This window comes from Elephas maximus, chromosome 1, assembly GCF_024166365.1.
Source record: "Elephas maximus indicus isolate mEleMax1 chromosome 1, mEleMax1 primary haplotype, whole genome shotgun sequence".
Taxonomy (NCBI): domain Eukaryota; kingdom Metazoa; phylum Chordata; class Mammalia; order Proboscidea; family Elephantidae; genus Elephas; species Elephas maximus.
The window spans coordinates 101,041,172-101,053,266 of NC_064819.1; the positions used below are offsets into that span (position 1 = coordinate 101,041,172).

The 12,095-nt window shown below is 42.0% G+C and overlaps 1 protein-coding gene across 2 annotated transcripts in view; it reads left to right on the plus strand.

Moving 5' to 3' along the window:
- The first annotated feature begins 5,732 nt into the window (after positions 1-5,732).
- RNF8 (ring finger protein 8) overlaps positions 5,733-12,095 on the plus strand; it is a 53,071-nt gene continuing 46,708 nt past the window's right edge. The window contains exons 1-2 of one of the 2 annotated variants that reach the window (XR_007518249.1): positions 5,733-6,027; positions 11,624-11,752. Coding sequence is in view for 1 of the 2 variants with exons in the window: in XM_049891062.1 (XP_049747019.1) it covers positions 5,917-6,027; positions 11,624-11,752 (240 nt within the window). In the remaining variant the exon portion in view is untranslated. The remainder of the gene's footprint in view (positions 6,028-11,623; positions 11,753-12,095) is intronic. The other variant, XM_049891062.1, reaches the window with a different exon arrangement.

Below are 12,095 nucleotides of genomic sequence, written 5' to 3' on the forward strand. Positions count from 1 at the left end.
GGCAAACCTAGCTCCACCAAGTGTGTGAAGACACCCCATTCACCAGTAAGTCTCACCCTAAAGGCACTCAGCTTTAGCTAAGTGGGTGGGCAAACCTAGCTTCACCAAGTGCCCAGAGACACCCTACTCCGCCAGCAAGCCTCCTGCCCGAAGGCACTCTGCTTTCTTGCTCTGTGGGCCAGGAAGCCCACCATGCTATCTCTTGCCTCTTGTTTCTCTGACATGTTTCACTGCCACTGCTTCTTGCTGTCTTCAGAGTTACAGCTTTCTCTCTCTGTCTCCTGATTTCAGGAGATCCTCTTTCTGCTCTGGAATTGGCTCTCTTTTAAGCCTAGCGGGCTGGCAAAACTGACCAATCCCCTTAAACCCAAAAACCTGTTATTCAGTCAATTCCGACTCATATCAACCTTATAGGACAGAGTGGAACTTCCCCAGAGTGGAACTACCAAGGAGCAGCTAGTAGATTCAAACTGCTGACCTTTTGGTTAGCAGAAGAACGCTTAACCACTACACCACCAGGGCTCCCCAATTACCTTGGTGGGCCACACTACCTTATTTGCACAGTTCCACCCAATCACTTGGGTGGGATTTACAAGACCGTGGCGAGAAAGGCCACACAAAAACGATCCATCACACTGCACTTCTCCATTCCCCAAGTGTTTCTCACAGCCAACTCTAACATTCCTCAGTTCTGTTCAATTGAGCAAACATAATGTGACAGGTGTCAGACCCACAGATATAGATTACAGCTTACTTCCTCTTCTGCATCCCTCTCTCTCTCTCCCTCTATTTCTCACTCTTGGAATGGGCATTCTCAATCTTGGCACTGACATTTTAGATTGGATAATTCATGTTATGCGGCTGTCTTGTGATTTGTAGGGAGTGTAACAGCCTCTGAGTCACTAAATGTCAGTAGCACCCCCAGCCCAGTCATGACAATTAAAAAATGTCTCCAGATGTTGACAAATGTCCTCAGGGTGGGGTGGGGGGGCAATAACACCCCTGGTTGAAAACCACTGGTATAAAGGAATAGAGTTAATAAAATCCCCAAATCTTAGAAGGCAGTGATTTTCAAACTGTTTTGATCACGCATGCTTAGCAGCCAAACAATGAGAACACAGCCACAATGTATGTATGCATATTTATATATATATGTATGCATATTTCTGTATTCCCTTACAAAACCTATATATATCCCCTATGATGTTATTTCATGTAATTATAAAATATTAACAAAAGTGAATATTTTTAGGACAGGATAAAAATATAATTAGGCATCCTGATATTTTCTTTCCATTAGCAAATGGGTCATTTTGTGCAGTTTCTAGAGTATGGCCATCCCACCTTAGAGACTATTGCTAGGTTACAATGGATGCAACCTTTTGGGCTAGATAGACCCAGGCTCATGGCCCTGGCTTCAGGTCATTGCACTGCCACTTACTAGTTGAGTCACGTTCATTCATTCAATAAAATGCCAGGAGTACAATGAAAAATAAAACATAACCCCCAAGGAGCTTATGTCAACAAGATCTTGGAAAACCCAGCAGTCTTATGTTCCTCATGGATAAAATGGGGATAATGATATCTTGCAGGATGGTAGTGAGGATTAAGTAAGACAATATACGCAAAGTGTATAATTAAAAAAAGTGGCAACTACTAATTCATTGCAGGGCTATTTGTAATAGCAAAAGACTAGAAAGAATCTGTGTATCAATAAGGGACTGGTCGAATTAAAAATGGTAATCCACACAATGGAGCAGTATATACAGCTATAAAGAGGAAGAAGGAATATATGTATATACTGCTATGGAGTGATTTCCAGGATATATTGTTAAATTAAAGATGCAAGGGAGAGGATTGAATAGGCAAAACACAGGGGATATTTCAGGGTAATGAAATTATTCTGTATGATACTATAATGGTGGCTACATGATGCTATGCACTCATCGAAACCCATTGAACTTTATAGCAGAAAGAGTGAAACAATATTTACAAATTCAAAAAAATCGTTTAGGAGATCGAGGGAATTTGAGGATGGAATCCAAACTGTGACAAAAGAATATATCTGTATTACAAACGTATGAAACAATCTCACTGAAAGGGATGGGGGAGAAAATGTGCATTTCGAAATGAGTAGAGTCTGTAAAACTAAAGACAAAAGGAACTGCACATAAGCACTGTATTCTAGTCTATAAAGTTGTTTCCCATAGGGGTATGGATTAACAATTCTGAAACCATTATACATGTATACTGGAAATGAACAATTAGGTAAACGGATGGCGGGAGCCAAATTTCTCACTTTTGGAGTTGGAGGTTACAGATAAGTAATGGGGGATGACTAGAATGATCCACATGGTAATGGATTCGAGTTGAAGACATCAGCATAAACTCATGTTTAGCTTACAGATGGATATATATAGATATGAGTATACACATGGGTCAGTATACACATATATTTCCTTGTTCTGTCAACTGAGAGGGCCTAGAACCAATGACATCTCAGTAGCAAGGAGCATACCTAGCACCCAGATCTTGGTTTCTAATACTATTTTCTAATGAAAGGAACCAGGACTCCTTGGAGAAATGGCTGATTTTAGGACTGGGCCATCTTTTGCCAGAAATTAAGGAAGTGCTAAAAAAAAAAACACAATTTTGGGATTATGTCAAAGGGATTTAGTAACCAACTGAACGAGCTATTAGTGGTTACAGATGGAACAATCTGAGTAACAAAATAAAGTGGTATGGGGTTATAACCTAAAGTTTAAAATAAATATCCATGAATCCACACTGATATAAATAAATGACTAAATAAAGAACTAAATGTAGGAGAAAAGGCAAATGTCCCATGTAGACTTCTAAATAAGGTAGATACTCTGCCCTCCAGGAGGGGGAGCCTAATACCCCACTCCTTAAGTGTGGGCTGCACATAACAACTTCCTTCCAAACAATACATTATGGAAAGGGGGAAAAAGAATAGGTTAACAGTGGAGAAAACTGGCAAACACTACTTCAACCAGGTAATAAAGCTTAACATGAAAAGTGATACCATGTTGATAGTACGCTCCTTTGATATGATGTGATGAGAATGGCACTTTACCTCTGTGGTCTTCCTCCCCCAAACCCGTAACCCCAGTCTAATAATAGAAAAACATCAGACAAATCCCAGTTAGGGACATGCTATAAAATACCAGGCCAGTACACTTCAAAACTGTCAAGGTTATTGAAAAAGTCTGAGAAACTGTCACAGCCATAAGAAACCTAAGGAGATAAAACCCCAAACCAAACCCATAGCCCTCAAGTTGATTCCAATAGTGACCATCTAGGACACAGTAGAACTGCCCCATAGGGTTTCCAAGGAGCAGCTGGTAGATTTGAACTGCTGACCTTTGGGTTAGCAAACGAGCTCTTAACCACTACACCAACAGAGTCAGAACGGCCTCGAGGTACACTTGCTGTTCCTGGGACAGAATACTAGGTGAAGTGAGGGCTGATTCCTAGTTTGAGGAAGCATCTTTATGAGTGCAGCTATGGGCTCTCTCTAATTTTCTTGTCCCCTGTGCCACCACAGACCACAATTCTTGATCTGACAGTGCCACACAGGTAAAATGCTCCAGGCTGGGATTGCAACCATGGTTGGGAAATTAAACAGACCTGAGTTATGAGGCATTGGTGGTCCAGTGGTAGAGTTCTTGCTTTAAATGTGGGAGATCCAGGTTTGATTCCCTGCCAAAGCACCGCATGCACAGCTCACCACTTGTCTGTCACTGGTGAACTGTGTGTTGCTATGATGTAGGACTGGACCAGTAAGCAACATCATGATAAATGAAGAAAATATTGAAGTTGTCAAGGATTTCATTTTATTTGGATCCACAATTAATGCTCACGGAAACAGCAGTCAAGAAATCATATGATGTATTGCATTGGGCAAATCTGCTGCAAAAGACTTCTTTAAAGCGTTGAAAAGCAAAGATGTCACTTTGAGGACTAAGGTGCACCTGACTCAAGCCATGGTATTTCCAATTGGCCCATATGAAGGAAGATGAAGAAGAACTGATGCATTTGAATTATGATGTTGGTGAAGAATACTGAATATACCACGGACTGCCAGAAGGACGAACAAATCTGATTTGGAAGAAGTACAGCCACGATGCCCCTTGGGAGTGAGGATGGCAAAAGACTTCATCTCACTCACTTTGGGCATGTTATCAGGAGGGACCAGGTCCTGGAGAAAGACATCATACTTGGTGAAGTAGAGGGTCAGTGAAAAAAAGAAAGACTCTCGATGAGATGGACTGACACAATGGCTGCAACAATGGGCTCAAACACAGCAATGATTGTGAGGATGGCACAGGAGTGGGCAACGTTTAGTTCTGCTATACATAAGGTCGCAGTGAGTTGGAATTGACTCAATCACACCTAACAACAAGAACAACATGATATAGGACCAGGCAGCATTTAGTTCCATTGTGTATGTGGTCTCCATTTGATGGAAGCTATGTTGTTACTTGCTAACAACAACAACAACAAACCTAAGTTAGCATCCTGCCCCACCACTTAGTTCGTTACTTTGGGAAGATTATTTAATCTCTCTGTAGCTCTTTTCTCATCATCCCTAAAGTGAGAATTATAATGGAAGCCATCATCATCATATTACTTGTGAACAACAAATAAGATAAAGTATGTAGCATGCTTGACCTTGTACCTGGCACTTAGCTCTCAATAAACACTAGTCATTTACTATTGTGCTCTGTATAATTCATTTAGTGTACATGTATTTTTTTCCTGACAGAATTTAATATAGGAAAATTGTCAACCAGGTATCAGAAAACTGAAAAGACAAAATGGGGCATTGAATTTATCACAGAGGTAGTCACTACAGGGAGCAGGTACCACACAATACTGGAAAATCAAAGGGAAGAATTAACTTTATTGAGAGTAATTTACTTTCCATAAATTCACCCATTGTAAGTGTGCAGTTCAACGATTTTTTAGTAAATGTATGCAGTTGTGCAGTCACCACAACCCAGTTTTAGAACATTTCTGTTACCCTCCCCAAATTCCCTCTAAGCCCAGCGGGTTTGCATTCAATCCCCAGCTCCCACACCTAGCGCGCCAGGCAACGACTGATCTGCTTTCTGCCTCGAGAGATTTGCCCAGTATAATTTTTTAAACCGGGAATAAAAGGACATCTTGCAAAACAGATGCTATTTAAGAATAGACAACATATTTTAACATTATCACAAGTTTAAAGGTTGTTTAAAAGTGGGTTATCGTTTTAAATAATATGGATATCATCATCATAATTAAAACCAAACCCATTGCCACCAAGGCGATTCCGACTCACAGCGACCCTATAGGACAGAATACAACTGCCTGTAGGGTTTCCAAGGCTGTGAATCTTTGTGAAAGTAGACTGCCACATCTTCCTCCCGCGGAGGTGGGTTCGAATTGCCCACCTATTAGTTAGTAGCCAAGCGCTTAACCACTGCACCACCAGGTGTCCTATCATAACAATGCGGTTATAAATAATTAAAAAAAAAAAAAAAAGGAACGGTGAGAAGAGCTTCCTATTTGGGGCAGTCAGGCTGGGGTAGCGGTTCTAGCGAGGAAGGGGACTGGGGGAGAATTAGCGTGCCTCAGGCGACACCTGCCGTACCGGGGGGTAAACGCCCCACACAGCCACCCCGCGGGCCGCCCCGCCCTCTCGCGCAGGCGCAGTGACTCCGCTCGCTGGCCGGGTCTGGGCTGGGCTTGCAGCCCGAGTGTGGGTTCGCACTGAGCGCGAGCGCTTGGCGATTGCTTCTGTCTGGTGTTTAGGTATGGCGGCCGCGAGGAAGCGGAGAAGCCGCCGGAGCCGGGGTCCGGGCCTCGCTGTGTGCTGACCGCGACCCGGGCCTGCCCTGGGCCGAGTGGGCTATGGGGGAGCCCGACTCTTTGGTCACGGGAGACCGCGCCGGTGGCCGGAGCTGGTGCTTGCGGCGGGTTGGGATGACCGCCGAGTGGCTGCTGCTGGAGGATGGGAGCGAGGTGAGGGCGAGGGAAGGGGTTTGGGGCAAGCAGGGGGAGAGCGGAGGGGAGGCGTCCGGGCGGGCCGGGAAGGGGGAGGAGGAGAGAGGCGTGAGGCTGGGTCACCGGGGTTCTTGTGCGAGCGGTTGGGGGAATCTGAGGGGGCAGGGCATTGGAGGAAGCAGGGACAAAGTGGGAGAAAGGAAGAAAGGAGGGCTCGGGGGAAATCTGGAGGGCCACAGGGAGCGGAGTGGCGACAGAGGCCTGGTCCGAGGATACTGGGACGAGAAGCTGGCCCCGTTGACAGAGGCCTGGGCCCAGGGGGCGAGCTAGGGCGGGAGTCGTGGTTGCGGACAGAGCCAGGTGGAGGGGGCATAGTGAGAGTGAACGCAGAGAGGGTGAGAAGACGCTGGGGTGAGGGGCAGGGAGGGACTGAGACAGCCCCTGTTTGGGTCACTCGGAGCCCTGCAGTACCGAGTCCGGGGCCGGGGAACCGTGGGGCGGAGCTGCCGCAACTTCCACCCCGAGTCGCCAACAGCCAAGGATCGGAGCCTGGCCAGGAAGGGCTACCGCGAGCGTGAACTTTATCGAGTTTTATTTTGAAAACGATTGCGAGTTTTGGGTTATATCCTCCAAAATACTCAAACTTTAATGTAACGGTCTTTTTCTCCTTTTTAACTCTTGGAGAAAGCTTGGCGCTTTGGGATGGATCACCTTTATGCCGTGACACGTACCGAGTGGTACCCTGAGATGGGCCGGGAGTGGGAATTCAGACATTTTTAAAGAATTCTCCTTTCCAGAGCTTGCTTATAATGTTTGCTAATGCGGTCATAAAAGCAAAACAAAACAAAAAAGAAAAGGTGAGAGGAGGTGAAGGAAGAGAGGGGAGGGAGGAATTAGATTGCAATCCGGTTAGGACGGAGAGCTGGGTCAGGGACCAGCTTGTGGTAACCAGGAACCGTTTGGGTTTGGGAAATAATTTGTAAAACAGGTTCATTTTGTAGTAAAACTAGGTGGCTGATCATTATGTTCTAAATTAAAGATTTTTGATTATTATGTATGCTTGATTAGATTTCCCTATAAGTCATATAGTCTCAATTCAGTCTCCCACGTATTTATTGAGTACTTATTTTTATGCTGTTTGGTGTACTATGAGAGGGACAAATCTTAACAACCTCTGTACTCAAAGTATTTGTAGCTTGAGTGGGGAAGGATTTATACAGTGAAGTAGTCTGAGAACATCCATGCAGGCTGTATGATCAAGTGCTTATATATGGATTATTTAATACTATTCTAGAGGAGTGGCTCCTCAAGTCAGAAGAGGGATTCAGGTCCAGTCTTAAAGTGACTACATTAGAGGGTTATTTCAGGAACACCAGGAAGAAAGACGCTTCTGCCCCAAAACATCCCTTCCACCCAAGTATCAGTACCTTGAATTCCACACTAGACATTCATTCACTTCCCTGTATGGCTTTTTCCAAACCATATACCTTTGGGAAGTTTAACAAATTAATAATTATAAATTAATAATAACTGACATTATTTTGTATAGGGTTTGGGCTTTCACATGTATTAATTAATCTTATCACTACTTATGCACTATACTCTGACACACAACCCTTTGAGGTGCGTAGTGGTCAAGTGTTTACTCATTTTTTCAGATTCAGTTGCAATGGTTTAATTTATTACTTCTCCTGAATACCTTGGTAGCACTGAGTATCTTAGGAGTGGCATGGGCAGAAAGATTAAAGCACCTGAACCAAGGGAGAGAGGACTATTAAAACTCTCCTAGACATATTTTAAACTATGGGTTAGTTTTGTGTGGTGCCTCTTCTTTGGAGAGAGACCTATGCAAATCTAAGTGAATGTTGAAGACTTAGTGGGAATGACTGTGGCTTGCCTAGGGGGCCTATGCAGAACAGAGGCCGGCCTATCCTGGCTGTCTGCAAGACTGGGTCTTAGGAAGTAGTTGGAGCATAGCCTGCAGTGTGTATGAAGAAAGACTTGAATCAAAGCCAAGAGATGAGGTCTTATTTTAATGGTCCCCAAATCATAGCATAGGCTGGTATGCACAAAGTTTTAGGAGGTATGCTGACATCATTTAACTATAATAGCAGTGTAAGGTCCATTCCCTACCTTTCCAGTTTCCCTTGGTCTCAGATTTCACAGATAACAAATAAAATACAGATGTACTGCAAATTAGCTAGCTTCTGGGCTCTGTGAGTATCTAGACCTTAAAGAAAAACTATAAAAAAACTATAGTATCTTCCTAAAAGGCAAGGATGGTTCTAGAGTATTTGCTAGTCATCTGGGAAACAGTAGGAATCATAATACCCAGGAGGGAAAGGGATAACATTGGTGAGGGTAGACAAGGACAAGATGATCTTCTAAACCAATTATGTCAGTAAGCTCAAAGGCTTGCAAAGCTGTTGTAAATGGAGACAACCCCCAACATATGGATCCCGGAAACGTTTGATGGCACTCAGTTTGCATGGGAAATTTAGTTTTGTGTTATGAACAGTGCTGAAATTTTCAGATAAGCTCACTGAAGACAATTCAACCTTGGTGTTGGTAAAAAGTCAATATTGCCAAGGTAATTTCTAGGGCCAGATAGTGCAGACAAGTATGAGAAAGGATGATTCCTTCTTTTTCTGTGAAAAAAGCCTGTAGGAAGCAATTTTAAAACAAGGTAGAGTTTCTTTACATTATTCTACCTTTTCTGTACCACTTTTCCCAGGTTATCCACAATAGTGATCTGGCTGTCTCCCCTCAAGTATTAAAATGGAATATGGATTGGATGAACCATGAAAACATTGTGCCAGTGAAATAAGCCAGGCACAAAGGGACAAATATTCTATTATTCTGCTTATATGAAATATCTGGAATAGGCAAATTCATAGAGACAGAAAGATCAGAGGTATTGAGGGGGCGGGGAAAGGGTTGAATGGGGAGTTATTGCTTAATAGGTGTAGGGTTTCCTTTTGGGGTAATGAAAAAGTTTTGGAAATAGATAGTGGTGAAGGTTGTACAACATTAAATCAATGCTCTGAATTGTATGCTTAAAAATGGTTAAAATGGCAAACTTTGTGTTACATACAGTTTATTACAATAAAATAAAAAAAGGGAGGGGGCATATGGAATACTTCCTCTCACTAAACGGAAATTCTCACTTAATATGGATGACAGGTAAATTCTTAAACATTGCGGGAGTATTACTTTTTTTTTTCTAAAGTTGTTAGTGGTTTTATTTATTTATTTTTTGAGTATTGCATTTTTTAAAGATACACATATTAACTCAGAGAATTTCAATAATGAATGGAATTTCTGACATCTGTCAAAGAATTGAAAAACTTTAGACTCGGTATTGTTGGAGGTTGTCACCACATTTTAAAGGGGGAACAAGTCAGATTGTAAGAACTCTTAGCTGCTGTTTCTTTATATTTGTTGGTGGTAATAACCTAGTTTCCAACTTCTGGCCTAAAAAATGCCCATCCTAGAATCTGAGAGCGCTCATAAATGAGATCTCTTTATTCTTCCACTCATTGACAAATATTTACCGACCCATCTAAACTGCTGTGTAAACCTTCATGAAAAACAATAAAATATTATTTAAGAAATAAAAAGGATTATCCCAGGGCAGTGGTTTCAGGGGTTCATCCAGCCTCACTGGCTCCAGAAAGTCTGGATTCCATGAGAATTTGGGGTTCTGTTCTGCATCTTCCCTCCTTTGACCAGAATTCTACAGAATCCTTGATCAAGGCATTCAGTAGTAGGGGCCAGGCACTGCCTGGTTCTTCTGGTCTCCTAGGAAAGGAAGCAGATGTTCATAATCTTTGAACCTTAAAAAGTACCCGCTGAAATCTTAAAACCAAACCAATAGTTTAGCTTAACCAGTAATGAATGTCAGCCTTGAGCGTTATGCTCTTTTAAGAACTATCTCTATGGGATCAAACTGACAACAGCAACTCAAAAGATTACACAGGAAACTTAGGGGGCAGTGAGTTTACGTTAATGGAGGAAGAACAATTTGGAAAAGGAAGGTGAGAATGGTTGCAACTTGAAGAAAGTAATCAGTATCACTGAATTGTACGCGTAGAAATTGTTGAATTGGTATACATTCTGTTGGGTGTATTCTCAACAACAGATAAAATAAATTTTTAAAAAATCAGAGATACAGAGACTAATGTTCATTGGTGGTTACTAGGCGGGGGTAGGGGGAGTATTCCCTAGGTAGTAGTCACTTTTTGTTTATGGTGACGAGAAAGGTGCCACTGATAGGTGAAGTTTGCACAGCTTGACTGATTGATGCCAATAAGCTCTATACAAGAAAAAAGGATGAATTGGCAAATACTGGTTTATATATAATTTTGCAACAATAACGAACCAAAAAGGGAGAGGGGCTACCGAACTGATACAAATTAGAAATAACCAGTCATCTCACAGGATTAGCTCTCTTGATTTGAAGGCTTAGGGTCATGGTCTTGTGGGATAATCCAGTCAATTAGCATAATATAGTTCTTAAACTTTATGTTTTACCTCCCAGAATGGTGAGTAGCATCTGGGGTCTTAAAAGCAATGAGCGGCCATTTAAGATACAGCTATTGGTCTCTAGTCATCTGACAAAAGAGAAAGAAGGAAACCCAAGAATCAGAGAAGGAATCAGACTACTGGACTAATTTATCTCCATGAACTACTGCCTCCTCTACCCCAAGACCAGAAGAACTAGATGGTACCCAGCTGCCTCTATTAAAAGTTCTGATCAGGGATACAATAGATGGATCCTGATAGAAAGGGAGAAAAATGTGAAACAGAACTTTACATTCTTGAAGAATCCAGACTTACTAGACCTATTGAGGTTGGAGGAGTCCCCAACACTATTGCCCTGAGTTACTCTTCACACCTGGAATCAAAACTATCCTTTGAAGTTACCTTTAAGCTAAATAACGGTTTAGTTCAAAAAGTAAAGATTGTTACCCTTGAGTATTACGTTCTTATAATAAATTATCTATATAAGACCAAGTAGACAATAGCTATTCTAAAGCATAGATGAGAATGTTGGGGGCACAGAGTTTACGTTAAAGGGAATGAAACAACTAGAAGAGAAATAAGGGGAATGTAGATACAATGTGAAGAATGTAACCAATGTCACTAATCACTGTCTAGAAACTTGAACAGGAACTGGTTTTGCTGTGTATGTTTTCACCAGAAATAAAAATAGTAATTAAAAAAATTGGAGAAACTATCTTATATAGTGGCTGTAGTTCTTGGTAGCATTTAAGACTAGTTGATAGAGTGTGTAGAAGGAATTCCTCCATCTCGTGGGTAGCTGAAGCAGATCACTCAGATGACCTTTAAGGGTTCTACCAGTCCTGAGACTCCATAATTAACTCCTTTCAAGCAGTCTCTTCTTGTCACAACTTCTTTCCTTGTTCTGCTTCTGAATCCCCATTTTCTAAAAGGTTTGTGTTGGTGTCTCCAAGGCAGTTGAAGGAAGAGATTGCAGATGAGCTGTTTCGGTTCCATGGGAGTCAGATTTCTTTGGCTGACCAGATTGTAAAGGACCTCCTTGTTAGCACAGTGGGTGATTGTGCCTCTTCCATTATTATTGTCTTCCTAGGTGACTATAGGGCGAGGATTTGGTGTCACATACCAGCTGGTATCAAAAAGCTGCCCTCTGATGATTTCCCGAAACCACTGTGTTTTGAAGCAGAATGCCGAAGGCCAGTGGACAATTATGGACAACAAGGTACAGGAATTCACAAAAGCCTGATGACTTTCATTGAATTTTTATTTATCTTTAAATTACTTTTTATTTGCATACGTAATAAATACGTGGTACAAAATTCAGAAGATCAAAGCTTTGTCTTTTTCTCCCCTAGTTACCTACATCTTCAGTGGCAATTGCTTCTGTATACTGCCAGAGATTAAATTATGCCTAAATAATTTGTAATGACTTTTAAATTGGAGTTATTTTGAAGGAAACACCTGAATTGGGGCAGTGGGTCCCGTTCCAGAAACTAGACTAAGTTACTGGGGGAATTAACTTCCTGTAAATGGAAACTCCAAAGTCCCCGGGAATCTGCCAAAGT